General features: G+C 39.4%; 1 protein-coding gene across 3 annotated transcripts in view; it reads right to left on the reverse strand.

Annotated features, from left to right (window-relative positions):
* SLC25A13 (solute carrier family 25 member 13) overlaps positions 1-23,440 on the reverse strand; it is a 424,259-nt gene that overhangs the window by 114,974 nt on the left and 285,845 nt on the right. For all 3 annotated transcript variants that reach the window (XM_030200826.1, XM_030200808.1, XM_030200817.1), the window contains exon 14: positions 2,204-2,344. In XM_030200826.1, the coding sequence (XP_030056686.1) occupies positions 2,204-2,344 (141 nt within the window). The remainder of the gene's footprint in view (positions 1-2,203; positions 2,345-23,440) is intronic.

Consider the following 23,440-nt stretch of genomic DNA (forward strand, 5'->3'; position numbering starts at 1 on the left):
GTTAAACAGAACTCTAGCAATTCACAATTTGTAAATGCATGGAAGTTTCTCATCCTACTCTCAGCACTGGGCAACTTCATAAACTTCCATTTTCTTGATATATCAGAGGAAGTTTATGCAGTGAGGGGGCACTGTGGGTGAAAGAGAATTTCATCCTTCTTTTCAAGTACAGCACCAGAAGACACCGTTTAACATGTGGAGGTGCAGTATATATTAACTCACATTGCTTTGCCTATGTACCTCCAAATCTGCTCTGAAATGAATCACCACTGAATGGTGGGATTAGTTTGTGTTTGTATTGGTATTATATATTTGTCAAAGTATATTTAATTTACAGTGGTGGAAATAAGTATTTGATCCCTTGCTGATTTTGTAAGTTTGCCCACTGACAAAGACATGAGCAGCCCATAATTGAAGGGTAGGTTATTGGTAACAGTGAGAGATAGCACATCACAAATTAAATCCGGAAAATCACATTGTGGAAAGTATATGAATTTATTTGCATTCTGCAGAGGGAAATAAGTATTTGATCCCCCACCAACCAGTAAGAGATCTGGCCCCTACAGACCAGGTAGATGCTCCAAATCAACTCGTTACCTGCATGACAGACAGCTGTCGGCAATGGTCACCTGTATGAAAGACACCTGTCCACAGACTCAGTGAATCAGTCAGACTCTAACCTCTACAAAATGGCCAAGAGCAAGGAGCTGTCTAAGGATGTCAGGGACAAGATCATACACCTGCACAAGGCTGGAATGGGCTACACAACCATCAGTAAGACGCTGGGCGAGAAGGAGACAACTGTTGGTGCCATAGTAAGAAAATGGAAGAAGTACAAAATGACTGTCAATCGACAAAGATCTGGGGCTCCACGCAAAATCTCACCTCGTGGGGTATCCTTGATCATGAGGAAGGTTAGAAATCAGCCTACAACTACAAGGGGGGAACTTGTCAATGATCTCAAGGCAGCTGGGACCACTGTCACCACGAAAACCATTGGTAACACATTACGACATAACGGATTGCAATCCTGCAGTGCCCGCAAGGTCCCCCTGCTCCGGAAGGCACATGTGACGGCCCGTCTGAAGTTTGCCAGTGAACACCTGGATGATGCCGAGAGTGATTGGGAGAAGGTGCTGTGGTCAGATGAGACAAAAATTGAGCTCTTTGGCATGAACTCAACTCGCCGTGTTTGGAGGAAGAGAAATGCTGCCTATGACCCAAAGAACACCGTCCCCACTGTCAAGCATGGAGGTGGAAATGTTATGTTTTGGGGGTGTTTCTCTGCTAAGGGCACAGGACTACTTCACCGCATCAATGGGAGAATGGATGGGGCCATGTACCGTACAATTCTGAGTGACAACCTCCTTCCCTCCGCCAGGGCCTTAAAAATGGGTCGTTGCTGGGTCTTCCAGCACGACAATGACCCAAAACATACAGCCAAGGCAACAAAGGAGTGGCTCAGGAAGAAGCACATTAGGGTCATGGAGTGGCCACCAGACCTTAATCCCATTGAAAACTTATGGAGGGAGCTGAAGCTGCGAGTTGCCAAGCGACAGCCCAGAACTCTTAATGATTTAGAGATGATCTGCAAAGAGGAGTGGACCAAAATTCCTCCTGACATGTGTGCAAACCTCATCATCAACTACAGAAGACGTCTGACCGCTGTGCTTGCCAACAAGGGTTTTGCCACCAAGTACTTAGGTCTTGTTTGCCAGAGGGATTAAATACTTATTTCCCTCTGCAGAATGCAAATAAATTCATATACTTTCCACAATGTGATTTTCCGGATTTAATTTGTGATGTGCTATCTCTCACTGTTACCAATAACCTACCCTTCAATTATGGGCTGCTCATGTCTTTGTCAGTGGGCAAACTTACAAAATCAGCAAGGGATCAAATACTTATTTCCACCACTGTATATTGTAATTTTCAATTGGGTTATTTGTCATATGTTTTCAGATTCCTATAGAGCCTCAATAAAAAAATTTGATAGTTTAAAAAATATATATATAAATGACTTACCAATGGCCCAAACACATCACTCATTCTACTAAGACTGTCCACAACATAACATTTAATGCCACTTCTGATTAATTTTCAGTTTTAAAAAAAAAGGCCTTCACTGGTAACCCGAGTGGGTTTCATTGCTTGTAGTACCTGAAGCAGATCTAAAAATAAAATTTGACTTTATTTTCTTTACCTTATAAAGGCCAAAAATTCCCAGATCCTGCAGTACAGTCAGGGCACTGACACGAGGGCCAGTGGTGATTTCTCCAGCCACCTGTAATCGAATCTTGACAATCTCTAGAGGATTTGTGAAAATCACTTGGGAGCCACCAGCCTGAAAAAAATTGATAAGATGATAAAATAAGTTGATAGGAATGATACAGTTAATGAGAACATCAATATTTATTATGCCTCACTTTTGCTAAAAAGTCACCTGAGTAGCTCTTGATATTCTCACCCAATCTGGGTATGGATAGCAAAGGAACAAAAAATGACCTGCTAGCAAAGCCCTTTGCAAGTCTGATAAACAGCCACATTCTTTACTTCTGTCCAGCAGTAGGGCAGAGTAAGGTAAGCATAACTCTGTTAATATTAGCTGCTCTTCAGAAATTAAAGAATTCCTGACCTCCCATCACAGAGCTGAACCAACCCATTCAGATAGACTTAATAAGCCAAAGTGAAATGTCATACTGCTTCACCATAAATGGTCTGAATTCTTACATTTGTCACTTTTGCCACAGGAATAACATTAGAAGCTCTGGAAATGGTAGAAGGTTTGGACAATAAGGGAGACACTGTGTATGGTACTTCTTCCTATCTGATCAATCATACACTTGCATTTGTTTGCAAATAAATAAATAAAAGAAAATTAGTGGTATAGTAGGGAAAACTGTTAGTATTTTCTTAACATTCCTAATATAATACCATTAAAGAGCTTAGCTTGATTTTCTAAAGAATAGAAGCACAAACTTAGTAATATGGATGAAAATAAGAATTTGAATATGGTTAAACTTCTAGTCAGGTCAGGTGATGGCCAAGTGTCATCATTCAACTCAAACTGATTCAATTTCTGGATCTAGTTAAGGGGTAGGATTGATAAAGAAACAGTCTTTAGCAGCATCCCAGAGGGTACCCCAGTTGGCGCTCTAGAGTTGGTCCAAGAAAGCACTTGTTATCAGTCTTCAAAGGGACCCATGATCTTTGTGCTTGTAAACCAAAAGACTATTTTTGCAATGGCTGGAGTAGATGATAGGCAAAAATGGAATATAAATGGGTAAAACTCATGGGCATTTGGCTAATGAAGACCCAAGGCAATGTAACCCAAGTCACATCATTTTCCAATTGGGTTACAAGCACAAAAAAGGCGGAGGAAGCTGCTTGAGGAAAGTCCACATCCTCCCTCCTTCCAAAAACATTCCAAGTAAAAATCCAACTTCTAAATAAGCTTTAAAAGGAAAAAATCTTGAGGGTTATGCATTATTGTGAGGTAACAAGGGCTGTTACCTTGTGCTAATTATCTTATGTTACTGGCTCATGTTAATGGCATGCAAATCAGTTTGAATGACAAACATCTCACATTAAAGTGAATTTATTAAAATTAATAGTACAAATAAAAAGCTTAAGTAAACTTCCTACAATGTAGCTAAAAATTCATGCAGTAATGGGTCTGCATTAACATTTGCACATTTTAATGCATGTCTCTACATTATGGCTCTTATGTTAGATGTCTTATTCTCAATTTGCCACAACCACTTGTAATCATAACAGCATCAACATTATATAAAAAAACATTACAACAAAGGAAAATTAAAAACCAAAAGCGCTCTTTTAAAGCCAGATCTTTAAGATTTTATAGATAATATTGCTAATTTCAAATGGCAGAGAGTTCCACAAAACAGTTCTTTTCTTAGTAAAAGTCAATTTAACTGAAGCAAACTACAAGTTACAGCTGTTTGTTTACTGCTGATCCAGACAGCTTCCTCCTGTTTTCTTTAGGCTTCCTGCTCGTTTAAACCATGACTACCCAGGGATTTACTTCTCTATTTTAAATTCCTTCCCAAATTATTTTAATCAGTTACTGCAGAGGTAGTCTTCGGTCAGGGGTCAGGCACCAGGGCACCTTTCTGAACTCTGCAATCATGAGCCCTGAACCAAAACAGTAGGTGCTGCTGTGGTGTGATGACTATGACCCTCTTCCATCCTCCTCTCCCCCTCCAAAAGCTGTGTAGACTATTTCTGTTGCTCACCCAGTCTTGACTAACGCATGGGGAAGAGGAACAGTCCAGGGCCTTCTGCATGGCCTAGCACAGCATTACTACTCAGCCTGACCAGGCTGTAAGGTCTAGAGCTTGGGTATGATGTTTCTCTTTCTAGCATAAAGCTGTAAGAAAATCCATCATGAAGGCTGCAAGTTCCTTAATCAGCTCTGTTTGCATTTAATTTTAATCCTTATATCAAATTCTGTGACATTTAAGGCTAAGCAGATGTGAAATAAAGGCAATAGGTTTCAAAGCACTGTAAGGGAACCAAAAGGTGGCACTTTCTGCTGAAATGAACACTGGAATATTAACTGGCAACAGAACTATAATTTTTTTTCACAGACAAAAATCTCAAATATGGAGATGAAAGAAAAAACACACATCAGAAAGAATCCAACTGTATACAACTCTAAGAACCACTACACAATGCCATTTAGGTACAGTCAAACATCTTTTGACTCTAATGCAGTTACAGTCATATAGCATTTAAAATACTGCAGAAAGCGTCACTACTTCTTTACAAGCAGTTATCTTGTTTCCTGTACACCAGACAAAAAGTGGGAGCACTCTTTGTTCTCATCACAAATCAGTGACACTGTGCAGCAGAATTCACAGATTTTAAGGACTCTGACAGGGGCTACGATGTGAAGGCCATCCATGTATTTTATGAAGCCTACCTTTTTAAAATCATTACAAAGCTAACCTGGATTTGAACTGGTGACTGTGGGATAAAAAGATTCTGTAATGGAGTGCAATGAAAATATCACTATATAAGAGAGTGCACAGATCCGAGATGGCCGACAGCGTGTAATATTGGCAGTATGCTCTGTGCTTTCTCTCCTTATTTCCTATCTGTATTTCAGTTTGGTGAACTCAAGATGCCTCTCTGAGGAAGTGGCTGAAGTCTAAGGTGCAGCTGCAAGTTTGAACGCAGGAGGCTTTGGAGACCGGATGGGGAATGGAAAGAATGTTTACCTCTGGAAACTCTTCGAGGATGTGGCAGAGTCAGCAAGTTCAGGTATAGATAGGGGCTGTGGCTCCTGGCCACGCTCAAGCAGGGAAGATCATTTTGAATACTGAATTAATGGAAGTGGTGGAGGCAACAAATGAGATTGCCTTATATATCGAAATTAGGGTAATCACCAAATTGACAGTAACTGTGAATAAGAAAAATGACTTAGCGGAAAAAGACATACTATAGTTACATGGGTTTCAAAGGTGGAAACATCAGTAGAATAGAAAGTCGGGAAAAGTTAAGACTCTGGTTAAAGACTGATATTCAATTTAAATTGGAGCAAACTGAGAACTCTTCATGTACTTGCAATCTTAGGTTTTTGAACTTTCCTAAAGTTCAAATGATGTCACCAAGAGAATAGTTTAAGAAATATATGCACAAAGTATTGCAGTTACCAAATGAATCCTTACCTCCTATAAATAAGATCTGTTACCTTCCATTAAAAAAAAAGGCAAACAATGGAAGCAACACATGTACATTTGGAGACTGTTTCACCAGACAGTTTATATATCACTGAGTTTTTGGAAATAGCTCAGGAAGTGGTGGAATCTCATGCTACACTCAGTGTCCTTTATATTTGAGTCCAATATGAATCTTGTTCTTAAATTGTTTCTCAAGTATACAGCACTATTGTATATGGGCACAAAACTATGGTGTTTTTCAGACTTGGGTAGAGAAACTAAGCAGAGGCTTAAATCTTTTCTACTACTTAACATTTCTAAAGCGCTACTAGGGTTACACAGCGCTGTACAAATTAACATAGAGGGACGGTCCCTGCTCAAAGAGCTTACAATCTAAGAGACAAGTGAACGGTCTTTCTGGCTTTCTGCCTTCAAATATTAGAAAATAGTGGTGAATATTTGTTACTTTTTCCAGTTAAATGTTTGGTTAAATTTCAAAATGTTTGATATATTTTCTATGACTATATATATTTAAAATCTTTTCTGGATAATAAATTTCCCCTGCAATTGGTTGGAGAATCCCCTGTATGATTAAGGTAACTCAGACGTTATTATTTGTTACCACCTGAGGCTTTTTGCTTATTGTTTTTATTTCATTTTAAAACTCTGTTCTATTTCTGAATATCTCCACAATTTGGGGGGACTGTGAGAGGATAATTGTTGTTTTCAAGTATGTGATTTTTACTTGATGATGGTATCCTATTTTGTGGACAAGTAGTTGTTTTGCTTGTAATTATCCTATATAATAAAACTTACCCTCAACGTTCTGAGGACAGTGACGTCACTGTCACTTCCTTCCAGAACGGTTCGTAAGACCATGGTGGTGAAACCACCGAAATTGCCCAGGCTAGGGGCCCCGCCCTCGCGTCAAACGTCATGACGTTGAGGGCGGAGCAATGGCGTTCGGTGCGTCCAAGAGGCAGGTGAGGAATGCGGAGCAATGCCGTCAGAAAGACGAAGGGGTCCGTAGGTAGGTAGGTAGGGAGGGAGAAGGGGGCGACGAAGGGGTCGGTAGGGAGGGAGGGAGAAGGGGGGGGGGGGTTGGGGAGGAAAACCTTGCTAGAGCCCATTTCATTTGCTCCTGAAATGGGCCTGTTTTCCTAGTGTTTAATAATAAATAAAATAAAAAAATAAGAGGGTGCAACCGCTCAGAAGGTATGAGTTTTATAAAGTATGTGTGTAAACTGCAACAATGTCTGTGTTCAGTCCAAAATCCGCCTACCCCTAGGTCTAATAACATTGCACATATTCTGTCCATTACACGTATGGGGCAATTTTATAAGATTTCTTTATGGTGGAGGAAAAAGCCTCTGTATCCCCGGACCTGAATTTATTTCATTCTGGTCTACTGGGTGGGATCTTCATTGGCTAAAAACATCCTTGGTGACGTGAATTATAACTTTGAATTTTTTAATTTTCTTACTTTATATGTCTTTTTATCTTAAGGCAACAAGCACTTAATGTTCCGATGGGGTCCTGTTTCGCCGTATTCGGCCTTTTCAAGGAAACTGCCCTCGCGCTTGTGCTGAAATCTGTAAATAGAGAACCACCACTGAAAACAGCCATCCTCTGGTAAATTACAAACACATTTAACAGTTCATTTGGCCACCCGAGTGTTTCCCCTTGGTTTTTCTATATGTAGGCACACTACACTTATTAGTTTCCCAGCGTGAATTCTCCTCGCTTTTCTCTATCAGCTGATCTAAAGATGGCGCCAACTTATATTGACGCTAATTAATTCATCCATTGTGTTGAAAAAATTCTATTGGTGGAAAATGTTCTGAAAGGCCAATGTTGAAAAGACATTTTTAAAAGGGCCAATGTTCAGCAACTTTTTTAAAGGGTCATTGCTAAAAAAAAAACATGGCCTACTGAATCGTGGTGTTGAGACCTTCAGGGTCTAAAGATCTTAGCCTGAAGACCCACCGTTGCTCTAATTGCAGAAGGCATTTTGCTCTGTCATCTCCTCTCATGTTTGTTTTTATCTGATCAATTGCAAAGCAGCGAAATTAGGGAAAATTCATGATTTGTGGTTTTACAGTGTGCTACCAGAGGGGATCCCAACTGTAATCTCTTTAGGCAGGATTTATGTTCCCGTAACCGAACATGTAATTTCCTCGTTGTTTTCCCTACGAATAATTTATTGCAAGGACATTGCATTATGTAGATCAAATGATCAGAGTCACAATTTGTGTAGGAATTAATTGAATATATCTTGGAATCTACTGGATTCATGAAGTTGTCACCCACTTGGGTGAAGGTACACGTACTGCAGTTACCATACTTGAAATGGCCATTAGGTTCCCTGGCCACCATACCAATTTTCAGAACTGCAGGACTCAATCTTTCTTTTAAATTCTTCCCTCGTGAGTAAGCTATACGCAAACTTCTTTTTGTGAATAAAGGGTGGGATTGTATAATATCCCAATTTTTTTCTGACGATGTTGCCCACCTCTTCTCCTCCTCGTGTAAATTTTAAAATAAACGTCTCAAAATCGTCATTGCTTTCTTCTCGGGTCTTATTGTCCAGTAGTAGATGATTTTGTTCACTATATTTAGCTCTTGTATAAGCTCTTTTTACAATTCTCGAGGAGTAACCTCGATCCTCTAGGTTCTTAGCCTGTATTTTGAAATCTTCTTTGTGCAATTTCTCCTTTATCGCAAAAATTGAGAGTATGGGAGACTATTCTTTAGGTTTTTTGGATGACAACTCTGATACTGTAATAATGTGTTCCTATCCGTTGTTTTTTTGAACACAGTAGTCTTCCAATTTATACCCTCTCTCTGAATGTTCACATCCAAAATATGGATTTCATCCTCAGAGCTTTCATAGGTGAATTGTATTTCTACACTTCTGGGGTTGAGCCATTGTACAAATTGTTTTAAACTGGTGTCATCTCCCCTCCAGATTAAAAATACGTCATCGATATATCTTAACCACGTTATGATATTAATCTTTTGTGGACATATTTTTAGCCATTGTTCTTCGTAATCAGACATAAATTTGCCACTGACTGTGCAAACGTTGCACCTATTGCTATGCCAGATGTCTGTAAATATAGTTTGTCCTTAAAAAGGAAATAATTTTCTTTTAAAGCTATCCGGCTCAATTCCATCAAAAATTCAGTGGGAACTTCCCATGGACATAGGCGTCTATCCAGTTGTCGCTGTATGGTCAATAATGCTTCAACTTGATATCTAAAGTCACTAATAGGACCCTTTCTTCTGGAGGTATTACTATACCCTCTAACATGAGGAGAAAGTGTTTGGTGTCTCTTATATAGGAAGGATTTACAATCGCTAATAGTTTCAAAAAAATGATCGACGAATAAAGAGAGCGGTTCTAATATTGAACCCCGAGAGGTCAGAATCGGGTGTCCTGGGGGATTCTGTAGACTTTATGAATTTTGGGCAAACAATAGATTACCGGAATCAGTGGATGGCTGTTTTCAGTGGTGGTTCTCTATTTACAGATTTCAGCACAAGCGCGAGGGCAGTTTCCTTGAAAAAGCCGAATATGGCGAAACGGGACCCCTTCGGAACGTTAAGATAAGTGCTTGTTGCCTTAAGATAAAAAGATATATAAAGTAAGACAATTAAAAAATTCAAAGTCACCAAGGAGGTTTTTAGCCAATGAAGATCCCACCCCATAGACCAGAATGAAATAAATTCAGGTCCGGGGATACAGAGGCTTTTTCCTCCACCATAAAGAAATCACTGCCACATTGTTATGACCACTATTTGAATTTGAAGTAGTGCTTGTATCTAATTTAGTGGTTAAGTCCTATTGATTGGTTGAAAGTTGTAATTTTATAAGAGACTTTTAATCACATATACTGACAGACATATGTGAAAATGCCTTTATACAATTATCTTCTCTGTGACTGACCTTACTGATATAGCTACAAAAAAAAATCAAACGGTATTATTTGTACATTAATTGATTTTCTTTTCTAACATGGCTTCCCCAAATTGCTGAGTAGCGATATTAGAACAAAAACAGCAGTAAAGTAATTCTTTTCCAGTTTATTGAGTCCTCTAATCATTACTATGCAATTTGTGGACTTCTGATATGCCTGCCCCACTGCTGTGGCATTTCCTTTGTGCATTAAGTGTCCTTAATAATCAGGATCACCCCAGCATCATGCCTCCCAGAATGAGTCTGTAAAAATGCATAACTAGACATCATACTTTTAAATACTAAGGGGTTGATAATCTGCTGGTGGCAGTGAGTATTATTATTATGATTTGCTGCTGCCAGCTATATTCCCCAATATCCAATGCCGGGCCATGTCTGAGAACTGGCATTGAATATCTGGGTTTACGTAGCAGGCTATCTCCTATGTAGTTATATGCGATATTCAGTACTTAACTGCACAAGCCACACCGCATAAAGAAAGGACTTACTTTTATGCGGTCTGATTTGAAGGCTAGACTTAAGCAGTTAAGGGGTCCTTTTACAAAGTCATGCTAGCGTTTTTAGTTTGTGCTAATGATTAGCGTGTGCAAAACGCTAGAGACACTCATCAAAATATATGAGCGTCTCTAACGTTTAGTGCGTGCTAAAAACAACAGCGCACCTTTGTAAAAGGACTCCTAAATGCTGAACACTGGCCCTTAACCACATATGTGTGGACTCTGACCATGGACTACACACAAAATAGCTGGCTTTGAGTTCAGCGGTCTGTGGTAATTTTCAGGAGCACGAACCAGTTAAGCACCACGGAATAGCACCGAACAAGCAATTTAACCAGCCAGGAGATATTTCTGGCCAGTTAAATTGCTTTGAATATCGATCCCTAAATTGTTTGTATGTATGCACTAGCTGGCAGTATCCAAAAGCCACTTACCCAAGTAAAACTGCAGATAAAAATGCACACGCTATGCTGATGATTCTTTCAGGGGCCCTTTTACTAGGGCGCATAGGAGCCTATGCGCGTCAGTTTGGAACTACTGCCTGGCTACCGCATGCCCCGAGCAGTAATTACATTTTTTATGCGCGTCTGTAATTTTTTATTTTCTACCATGTGGCACTAACCGGGAAGTAATCGGCAGTGTATGTGCGCTGACGATTACCGCCCGGTTAACGCATGAGACCTTACTGCTAAGTCAATGGGTGGTGGTAAGGGCTCAGGCCCAAAATTGACAAGCGCTTTTCATTTTGTCGCACATCCACCCATTGTTTTCGTCAGTTCCTGCAGCTCACCTGGATTTCCTTTATAAGAACTGCTAGGAGACGCCACCGCCGCCGCCATTATTGTTGATGGTGGGGCTAACAGTGAAGTCATGAAGAACATGTGAGGAGATGCTATGTGTTTAGGATTGAGGGGCTCTCTTGCACTTTGAAGTTTTGATTAATTGGCGTTTTTGTTTTACAGGCTAGCTGAAACCTTGATCCCTTGACAAAGCAATTGGCAAAACAGGAACCTGTCGGAATCCAGAAATTTGCGGACTACACAGTATGTATGAAATGTTACAACAGAAAATCATATTGAAAAATTTCAACAAAAATTATACATGTACATGGAGTGTTAGCATAATGTGAAAAGAAATATTAGGTAGATGGGGGTTTTGTCTATGATTATACCAGCCACATAAAGGACATTACGTAGATATCGAGTCCTGGTGGCTTTAAGAGACTTTCCCCTTACACCATATGGTTGTGTGAGATTAAACCACTCGTTAAACTTTGGGTATAAAGCACATCAATTTTTGGCAAAAAAAGGCCTTTTTTGCAGGTGCGCTGAAAAAATGGATCTGCACACGTCCAATATATGTGTCTACACCCATGCGAGCGTTTTTCAGCGCACCTTAGTAAAAGGACCCCTCAGTTTTCATGGCTTTCAGAACCTATTAATCTGTTTTGCCTGCAGTTGCTTTTTGCCACCCACACCTGGATGTTGCTACCATAGGTAACCAATTAGTTTCCTTAACTGTTAAGCAGACCCTGTTTCTTCCCATTATAACCTATCTTATGAACCAAGCACTGTCTGGTGAAACCAGTCTCCAAATTTACATGTGTTACTTCCATTGCTTGCCTTTTCTTAAATGGAAGATAAAAGATCTTATTTATAGGAGGTAAGGATTCATCTGGTAACTGCAAAACTTTATGCATATATTTCTTAAACAATTATCTTGGTGACATAATTTGAATAGCAGTTTCGCTCTCTTTTGTTTACAACTGAAATTATTTACACAAACTTTGAATGTTTAAGGCTGATATATCTTATTCTGTTTTATGTATTGTATGTTTTGATTTATTTCTGAAATTTAATTGTATTTTGATTGTCAGGCTATAAAACTGTTACATAAAGAGTTACCACCCAGGAATGCTAAAAGATCATCTCGCGCATTCCTTAATCTTCATTTCCCCAACTGTAAAGGCCTAAAATATAAAGTAATGCATGCATCAACCTTTTCCTATATGAGCACGCAATTCTGGAACGCATTGCCACGTAACCTAAAAGCGACCTATGAACTGACCAAGACCCATCTCTTCGACAAGATATACCACAAAGACCAAAACATGTGAAATTCTCACATATATCTAGTAATGTTAAGAATGCCTTATGTTATATCACTATCATGTATTCCATTACCATGTAACCTCAAATACTTCTGTAAGTCTAAATGTCAATTCTCCTCTCATTTCCACTATCCATGATGTATTGTAAGCCACACTGAGCCTGCAAAGAGGTGGGATAATGTGGGATACAAATGCAATAAATAATAATAATATCATGTGGGTAAATAAATATTAAATAAAAAAACCAAGTTGGCATGCTGTATGCATATGTGAAACTTTTGCAATGTCTATACATAATATAGAATCATGTATAAGCTTTCAAATTTTCAGTAAAACTGTTCAAATAAATGGTGCAGCAATCACTTGCTTCGTCAGTCATTGTCTCAGTTCAAAATAATCTGACACGGGAGTGGTCCTTGATACCTGTATCAATTTTTTTGAACTGAGACAGTGACTGACAAATTAAGATATGATATACTTAGGGGTCCTTTTACAAAGGCGCGCTAGCATTTTTTTTAGCATGTGCTGAATCATAGAGACATCCATAGGAATATATGGGCATCTCTAGCATTTAGCGCTAGTGTGTGCTAAAAATGCTAGTGTGCCTTTCTAAAAGGACCCCTTAATTTGTACATAATATTTTACACTGTAAAACTTCACATATGCACCTAGTATGGTAACATTTTAATTACAAGGTATTCTCAAAAGTTGAGTCTTAGCCTGTAATAGCAGAAAAAAGCCAGCTAAATAGAAGGCATGAGCTTTGTTTATGAAAGTTGAACTATGTATGCCACTTTGAGCCTACTAATAAAGTGGGAAAAGGTGGGATACAAATATAACAAACAAATAAATAGTTTCTCTTCATATTATCTATATTTTTTTGAGCTGAGCTTGAATACAGGATTTTTCATTAAACAATCACAACTCTAAGACAATGTCATTAGTGATCCCAGCTGAAAAAATTAATACAGTAAAATGTGTTACTCAATTGCAACTTGATAGCTCTCAATCTAAGCCAGGATACAAAACTACCAAGTATGGAGTGGAAGAATAGCCTAGTAGATGTAGTAATAACAGTTAGCATATCTGGTTTTAAGAAAGGTTTGGACAAGTTCCTGGAGGAAAAGTTCATAGTCTGCTATTGGGACAGACATGGGGAAGCCACTTTGTGCCCTGGGATTGGTAGCATGGAATGTTGCTACTATTTGGGTTTTTGCCAGGTACTTGTGACCTGAATTGGCCACTGCTGGAAACAGGATACTGGGTTAGATGGACCATTGGTCTGACCCAGTATGGCTATTCTTATGTTCTAGTGTTTTGAAAACCTGCATAGCTGCAGTTAAAATCTCACAGATACCCCTAGTGAACTTGGACAAGTTGCTTTACCTGCCTTTTGCTCAGGTAGACATTTAAGCTCTTTTAAATGTGCTAAGGATTTGCAGTTACCTTGCAGTAATAGCCAAAATTGCTGGAGGATGTTCCAAACATGTTTGGGAAAGCTGTCATGCAGCAAACAGAAGTCTTCATTATTGCACATTAACAATACAACCAATAACCTCCACATCTAATAGTTATGTCTTCTTATGAGCAGATGGAGGCAGAGAACTTGGATTCTGATGATACTTCCAGTATGCTAATGCTAAAGCACCTCAAACAAAAACAAGAGAAACAGAAAGACAAGAGAAATAAGAACAAGCAATCCTAACCCCTAGAACCAGGTTAGAAGAGAGCTCCTAGTAAAGAACAGACTATCAGTGAATGGATGGGCAGACTAATGCCTTAAGAAAACTGCAGTAATTCTCCATCTTCCAGGGTGGACTCTGGCCTGATCTTGCAGGATTCATGGAAAAGAAATTAACAGGTAGGTACAAATTTTACTTTCTTTCTATTATCATCCAACTAGATCAGTCCAGATGTACAGAATGTACAAAAGCTCTTATCCATCAGTGCAGCCAAAAGCACTTTCTCACCTAGCCCAGACATTGTCTGGAATGTTTGACAAAAGAATGTAGAGATTACTTCACTGCAAATATCATCTGGAACTACTGCTCCTGCTTTCACCTAGGATGTAGCCTAAGATTTGGAAGAATGGGTCCTAAGGCCCTGAAAAACTGACTTGCCCTGGAGGATACAGGCTGATTCAATAGTTGACTTAATCCAATGTGCAATGCACAACTTAGAAGCAGGAAACTCCTAAGAGGCCCTTAAAGGAAGACAAAAGATGGTCTGACAACTGGCAAATTTAGTGATCTCAAGGCAATGAAAAAGAGCTCTGCATATGTCCAGTCTTGAAAGAACTAGAAGGACTGAGCACAAATGACCTACTAAAGGAAGGCAGAGCAATTGCATGATTCAAATCAAAGGACAAAACCAACTTTGGGAGGAAGGAGGGAATTATACAGAGAGAAAACGAATCAGAAAAGAAAGCTAAAAAAAAGATCTTTACAAGAAAGCACCTGAAACTCAGATCTTTCAAGCTCAGGGGTAGGCAACCATGGTCCTCAAGGGCCACAACCCAGTCAGGTTTTCAAGATTTCCACAAGAAATAATGCATGAGATTGATTTGCATGTACTGCTTCCTATGTATGCAAATAGATATTATGCATATTTATTGTGGGAATCTTGAAAACATGACTGGGTTGTGGCCCTTGAGGACCATGGTTGCCTACCCCTGAGCTAAACAAAAGGCAACAAGAAACATCATCATAATAATAAGGTCCTTTACTGAAGCTGGATGCAAGGGCTTAAAGGGACAGGGGCCACCAACACCACCTGGAGATCCTACTGAAGAACTACCATTCAGAGCTGGGGGTAAGATCCATTTAATTACATATGAAAACATGTATTGCGATACTAGGACAGTCTAATGGTCAATCCAGGTCACCAATACCTGCCAAGATCCCAAAGAGTAAAACAGATTTTATGCTGCTCATCCTAGAAATAAGCAGTGGGTTTTCCCAAGTTCATCTTAATAATGGCTTATGGACTTTTCTTTTAGGAAATTCTCCAACCCTTTCTTAAACCCTGCAAAGCTAACGGCTTTTATGACATGAGTTTAATTACATCTTGAATGAAGACATATTTTTATGGTTTGCTTTAAATTTACTATTTAGTAGCTTCATTTCATGTCCCCTAATCCTAGTATTTTTGGAACGGAGTATACAAGCGATTCAAGTCTACCCGTTCCACTCCACTCAGTATTTTATAGACCTCTATCAAATCTCCACTCAGCCGTCTCTTCTCCAAGCTGAAGAGCCCTAGCCACTTCAGGTTTTCCTCATAAGGAAGACATCCCATCCCCTTTATCATTTTTGTCGCCCTTCCCTGTACCTTTTCTAATTCTGCTATGTCTTTTTCTAGATGCACTGAACAGAATTGCACACAGTATTCAAGGTATGGTTGCACTATGGAGCAATACAAAGGCATTATATAACATTCTCATTTTTATTTCCAATTCCTTTCCTAATAATTCCTAGCATTCTATTTGCATTCTTTTCAACAACGACACCTAGATTATTTTCCTGAGAAGTGACTCCTAATGTAAAACCTTGCATCATGTACCAATAGTTTGGGTTCCTCTTTCCCACTTGCATCACTTTGCACTTGTTCACGTTAAAATCATCTGCTATTTGGATTCCCTGTCTCATAAGGTCCTCTTGCAATTTAACAACTTTGGGATACCTACTGAGGTATTTAAATTTGCTGAAAACACAAAGAGTGGAGGGTGGCCAATGTTAATAAAAGCAACTGTCTAAGCACAGACCCCTGGGGAACCCCACCATCTACCCTTCTCCATTGAGAATACTGATAAATTAACCCTACTTGCTCTTTTCTTTTAATCAGGTTTTTCATCTACAACAGCCAGGATATACCTCCTATCCCATGACTTTCTAATTTCCTCAGGAGCATTTCCAGAGGTACCTTGCCAAATGCCTTTTTCAAAATCCACATACCCAATATTACCTGGCTCGCCTTTATCCACATGTTTGTTCACCCCTTCAAAGAAATGTAGTAGAATGCTGAGGCAAGATTTCCCTTGACTAAATCCATGTTGGCTTTGTCTCATTAATCCATGCTTTTGTATAGGCTCTGCAATTTTGTCCTTTATAATAGTCTCTACTATTTTTCCCGGCACTGACATCAGGCTCACCAGTCTATAATTTCCCGGATCACTTCTGGAACCCTTTTTAAAAATTGGCTTTACTAAAACATTTGCTCCGCAAGTAAATAAACTGAATCAGGACATTTTAGCTCTTGAGCAAAAAACTAAAATTTTGGATACTAAAGTTGAAAAACTAGAGCAAACGGATAATGATATGACTTTGGAAGTTAAAAAACTCCAAACGCAACAAGAGATTATGGTTAAAGATTTGATTTCCCTGAGAAAAAAAACGGAATCATTGGAAAATTCAGCTAGGAGTAACAATCTGTGTTTATTAAACTTTCCAAGACAATTGTCTAAATCTCCAAGGGAAATGCTAAAGAAGTACCTAATGGAAATACTTGAAGTGAAAGAAGAGATGATTCCACCCTTTTCTCATGTTTACTATCTACCAATATTAAATCAAGAAAACCAGAAACAAGATCTTAATATCTCAGCTATACTAGAGTCTTCAGATAATGATCCAGTCATTCCAACAACATTGATAGTGACGGTGGCATTGCCACCAGATAAGTCATGGCTAATGAAAATGTATTTCAGAAATAAGGACAAAGTGTTCTTAGGCCAAAAAATTCAGATATTCCCTGATGTCTGTCGTGAGACACAAAAGAGGCGAAGACAATTTCTTCTGATGAAACCAGAGCAGTGTTACAGCTGGGTGCAATTTTCTCTCTTAGATTTCCTTGTAAATGTGTGGTAAAATACCAATCCCTTAAATATGTATTTTTTGAACCAGCCCAGCTGACAGCTTTTTTTAGTGTCTAGACAAAATAAGGAAACCTGAAAATGTCATCTTCCCTCTAGATATAGATAAATATATAACACCGAATAGTGTAACCTGTAAACTTCTCAAGTGAATGTTCTTAGAAATGTATTTCTGTTTGAATAATTCCACTTTTTATCATTTTGAATCCCATATTGTGGACTTGAGTGGGGATTTCAATTTAATATTTTTTTTCCTTTTTTTTTTTATTTAGTTGTTACTTAAAATTGAATATATGATGTGAAATGTACCACTTTCTAAACAAGTTTTGAATACTTGATTATATGTATAAAATTGTTATAAATAAAAAAAATAAAATAAAAAAATTGGCTTTACATTGGCCATCCTTCAACCTTCCGGTACAATGCTTGATTTTAAAGATAAAATACACATTACTAACAATAGCTCTGCATTTTCAGTTCTATCAGTTCTCTGGATGTACACCATCCAGTCCAGGTGATCTGTTACTCTTTAGTCAAATTGTCCCATTACATCTTGCAGGTTTACAGAGATTTGTTTCAGTTTCTCTGACTCAACAGCATTGAATACCATTTCTCGCACTGGTATCTCTCTTACATAATCTGAAGACTGAAAAACAGAATTCATTTAATCTCTCTACTATGGCCTTGTCTTCCCTGAGTGCCCCTTTTATACCTTGGTCGTCTAGCAGTCCAACTGATTCTTTTAGCAGCTTCTTGCTTCTAATATACTTAAAAAAAGTTTTTACTATGAAACTAAAACTGGAAGATATAGTGGGGAAATTTAACAAATTAAAGAATAGCAAATCTCCTGGACTGGATGGTATACATCCCAGAGTACTGGTAGAACCGATAAATGAACTTGCTTTAAAATCAAGCATTGTACCGGAAGACTGGAGGGTGGCCAAACTAATGCCAATTTTTTGAAAGGGTTCCAGAGGTGATCTGGGAAATTATAGACCGGTGAGCCTGATGTCGGTGCCGGGCAAAATGGTAGCGATTATTTTGAAGAACAAAATTTCATAGCATATACAAATGCATGGATTAATGAAGACAAGGGCAACGTGGATTTAGTCAAGGGAAATTTTGCCTCACCAATCTACTACATTTCTTTGAAAGGGTGAATAAACTTGTGGGTAAAGGTGAGCCGGTCAATATTCTGTATCTGAATTTTCAAAAGGAATTTGACAAAGTATTCATGAATGACTCCAGAGGAAATTAGAATGTCATAGGATAGGAGGTAATATCCTATTGTGGATTAAGAACTGGTTAAAAGACAGAAAACAGAGAGCAGGATTAAATGGTCAGTATTCTCAATGGAGAATGATAAATAGTGGTGTTCCCTAGAGGTCTGTGCTGGGACCACTCCTTGTTAACATATTTATATATAATCTACAGATGGGAACAACTAGCTAGTTAATTAAATTTGCTGACACAAAGCTATTCAAAGTTGTTAAATTGCAAGAGGATTGTTAAAAATTTTAAGAGGACCCAATGAGACTGGGCATCCAAATGGGAGATCATGCTTAATGTGAGCAAGTGCAAAGTGATAAATGTGGGAAAGAGGAACACAAATTATAGCTATGTGATGCAAGGTTCTATGTTAGGTGCCACTGCTAGCTGCAGGAAAAGGATCTAGGTGTGATCATTGATGATGTGTTGAAACCCTTCACTCAGTGTGTAGCAGCGGCTAAGCAAATAGAATGTTAGAATTATTAGGAAAGGAATGGAAAAGAAAAATGCAACACTGTATCGCTCCATGGTCACCACATCTCAAAAGAAATATAGTGGAAGTAGAAAAGGAACAGAGAAGGGCAACAAAAATTATAAAGGGGGTAGGATGACTTCCATATGAGGAAAGGCTAAAGAGGCTAGGACTCTTTAGCTTGGAGAAGAGATAGCTGAAGGGAGATATGATAGAGGTTTATAAAATACTGAGTGGAGTGGAATGGGTAGATGTGAATCGCATGTATACTTCTTTCCAAAAATACTACGACTATGGGGCATGCAATACAGCTACTAAGTAGTAAATTTGAAACAAACCAGAGAAAATATTTCTTCACTCAACATGTAATGAAATTCTGGAATTTATTGCCAGAGAATGTGGTAAAAGCAGTTAACTTAGCAGGGTTTTAAAAAGATTTGGATAATTTCCTAAAAGAAAATCCACTGCTTCTTTCTAGGATAAGCAGCATAAAATCTGTTTTACTGTTTCTGGGATCTTGCCAGATACTTGTCACCTGGATTGGACACTGTTGGAAACCAGGATACAGGGCTTGTGGACCATCAGTCTTGTCCCAATATGGCAATGCTTATGTTATTATGACTGCACTCCTACAATGTTACTGGCTCTACAGCTCTCAGAGCTAAGAGATGTGAGGGTTTCTTTGACTGCTGTATGAGACCTGCCCCACAGGGGGGGGGAACTATAAAGGTGTCCGAGACAGGTTTTGCAAACTAAAGTGCATAAGTTCAGGCAAACCACCTTGGGGACCCACTAATCTGAGGTAGCGAGGGCCCACTCCCAGTGAAAATATTAGTCAACTCTGACTAATGCCAATATGGTGAGAGCCCATGGACTGTCTTTGGAGCCCCTGGCAGAAGTGCTGGCTGATCTGGAACAAAATAAAATTTAAAAATCCATCCTCATAAGCCACAGCACCATGGAACTGAAATATCACTTTTAACGTTTAAATATTAAAATTTCTGGGTCACAAGACCCCTTACCTGGCTCCGCACAGTCCCAGGACATGAGTACCATACTCGGTTTGGGTCCCAATAGACCCACCATGACAGCAGTAAATGACAGTGAACTTCCCTGAATCTTGACCTCAAAATCGAGTCCCCAGCTCCAGAGCACTACCACATGTGCCCCACATCCGGCGGATCCAACAGATAGACCCAAGCAGGTCATTTTCCTAGTTGTGCCTGCCCCATAAAGCTCATTTGAGCCTCAGACTGTGATGCGGCATGTCACAACCACCCCGGCTGCAGCCCCAGAGACCCCCAGACCATCCTCAAACCCAACAACGGATCACCACTACCCAGGACAGACTATGGAAGAGTCACCCAGGTAAATTTAATTAAATCAATCACTCCCTGGTTACATTAGAAAGAAACAAACAAGAATCTGGCCAGGGGACCCTGCCCCTCTCATCTAGGAGTTCTTGAGGCCTGGCCTCCCTCACATCCTTTACGACCTTCCTGGTCTTTCCCAAAAGCATAAGTACATAAGTAATGCCACACTGGGAAAAGACCAAGGGAAAAGACCACGACAGCGGCCAATCCAGGCCAAGGGCACCTGGCGAGCTTCCCAAACGTACAAACATTCTATACATGTTATTCCTGGAATTGTGGATTTTTCCTAAGTCCATTTAGTAGTGGTTTATGGACTTGTCCTTTAGGAAACTGTGTAAACCCTTTTTAAACTCTGCTAAGCTAACCACCTTCACCACGTTCTCCAATGTGTTTTAAATTTACTACACTGTAGTTTCATCGCATGCCCCCAGTCCTAGTATTTTTGGAAAGCGTGAACAGACGCTTCACATCCACCTGTTCCACTCCACTCATTATTTTATATACCTCTATCATGTCTCCCCTCAGCCGTCTCTTCTCCAAGCTGAAAAGCCCTAGCCTCCTTAGTCTTTCTTCATAGGGAAGTCATCCCATCCCCGCTATCATTTTAGTCGCCCTTCGCTGCACCTTTTCGAATTCTACTATATCTTTCTTGAGATGTGGCGACCAGAATTGAACACAATACTCAAGGTGCGGTTGCACCATGGAGCGATACAACGGCATTATAACATCCTCACACCTGTTTTCCATACCTTTCCTAATAATACCAAACATTCTATTTGCTTTCCTAGCCGCAGCAGCACACTGAGCAGAAGGTTTCACTGTATTATCAACAACAACACCCAGATCCCTTTCTTGGTCCGTAACTCCTAACATGGAATCTTGCATGACGTAGCTATAATTCGGGTTCTTTTTCCCACATGCATCACCTTGCACTTGCTCACATTAAACGTCATCTGCCATTTAGCCGCCCAGTCTCCCAGTCTCGTAAGGACCTTCTGTAATTTTTCACAATGCTGTCGCGAGTTAATGACTTTGAATAACTTTGTGTCATCAGCAAATTTAATTATCTCGCTAGTTACTCCCATCTCTAAATAAGCAGCTTACTGAGGTGACCCTTACAGGTGCATTTTCTGACCAATTCATAATCTGTAGCTATCTGCGAGTCACTATGCCAGAAGCTAGTAAGTACAAGGAAACGTGGATGAAAACTTTTGTGGTTTGATCTTTCCTTTGGAACCCTCTTTGAAAATTCTAGAAGTAATCTTTGATAAATTTCTCACCTTTGAAGATCAAGTGCAGGAACTAGCAAGTAAAATCTTTAAAGTACTGTGGAAATCGAGATGAATAAAGTCTAACTTTTTACCAGAAGCGTTCAGACTGATGTTCAAACAATGGTTGTATCACATGTTGATTAATGCAGCAAAGTTTATTTCCACGAGACTGATCTTTAGACTTCCTAAGTTTGATAGGGTTACACCGTTGTTTTTACAATTATACTGGTTGCCAATACAGGCAAGGGTAATATTCAAACTATGTTCTCTGTTTTTTCAAATTCTACTTAGGCTAGCTCCCGCTTATAGGAGTTAATTTATTTTTCTATTGACTAGAAATTCTAACCTCAGTTCCAGGGAGGTTTTCTTATTTATCCTAATCCTTAGAAAGTTAAATATAAGAAACTCTTTGCAGGTATTTTTGCATACCAAGCTGCCTCACATTGGAACAGTCTTCCTTGCAATATTAGAAGTCAGGCCAACTATGGTATATTTTGAAAGATGTTGAAAACTTCCTTATTTAGAAGATATTTGTCTTAATTATTATAGCTTATAGCTCTTGAGCTTTTTAATATAGATGGTTTGGATTTCTATTTACATTCTTTTAACAATGTGTTTAGGATCAGTTTGATTTAATTTTTCCTGGGTATGCCCAGGTTCTTTGATTATCTAAATCACACTGAACTTTATAGATATGGGTAGAATACAAATAACCTGTAATGTAATGTAATGAAAGCTATCCCCAATTCCAGAAAGGCCATCTCAGGAGATAGAGACAGCTACTGGACCCAGTGGAAGACCACATGAGCCACATAACTACCACAGACTGCTGCTTGAACTCTCAGCACTGAGGAGGAAAAGAGTTCTTTCAGAACCAACTCATGGCTCTCCTTAGACACATAGAAAATGAAGACAGATAAAGACCATATGGTCTATCCAGTCTGCCCCTCAATATCATCTACTATCCATTAGAAATCCTATGAATTGTGACAGGTACATGTCCCATCTTGTTACAAAATGGGTGAGCTACAGAGCCTTGATTTAGGGGTTAGGTCTTACCAGAGGGGTACAGTGGGTGAGAGCTACAAAATCCACTTGATGTCTTTAAGAAAGAAAATTGATAAAAGAAATGTTATTCCCCTTTAAGAAAGAAAGGGGGAGGGAACTACAATTCCCAGGAAACTTGTGGCTAGAACAGGGAATTTCCAGAGTCCAGAAAAGGGAGGGCCAGCTAGGAAGGTTCTAGCCCACACTGAGGAACAAAGGGGAAGCATGTCCCAGAAGGGTAGGGGCAAGGGAAGCCTGGAATCCAGGAAGGAAGTACAGTGCAATCCGCTTAAGTGCAAGGGTCTGGGACCAAAGAAATACATGCAGTTAACCGGAGCATGCACTTAACCGTTGTGATCGAAAAAAGAAGCTTGATATCTGTACAGTACTGTTTATTATACGTACAGTATACAGTCTCCGTTAACTGATATTAGGCTTACTTGAAGCAGTCAGTCATTGTCCTCTGTACACTCTTGTGTCCGTGAGTTCCATAGACTACGTCTGCCAGACAGTAAAAACTGTCATAGCACTGACATTCAGTGCCCTCCAGATAGGCCCACACGGTGTTGAGACTCTCCAGTGCTCTTGCAAAAGGGACAGGAGGTTGTTGAATTTCGTCAGCATGTGCCTTGCTGCTCATTTCATCATCTGTTTCATCATCAGCCGTTACCTGCGTGTAGGCACATATCTGGACATCAGTGCTGTCGTCAGCTGTTTGTAGATTGTAATCAACAGCTACGTAGTGATAAAACTCCTCTTCAGTAACACCGGCTGGGAATGTCAATAGCCTGTTCATCCGATACGTTTGCAACAGCTGCATCTGTTTTGTCCCTCTCCACATCCTTAACAAAGCTTGCCCACTTGTAGAAGT

Source organism: Microcaecilia unicolor, chromosome 1 (genome assembly GCF_901765095.1).
Source record: "Microcaecilia unicolor chromosome 1, aMicUni1.1, whole genome shotgun sequence".
Classification (NCBI taxonomy): Eukaryota; Metazoa; Chordata; class Amphibia; order Gymnophiona; family Siphonopidae; genus Microcaecilia; species Microcaecilia unicolor.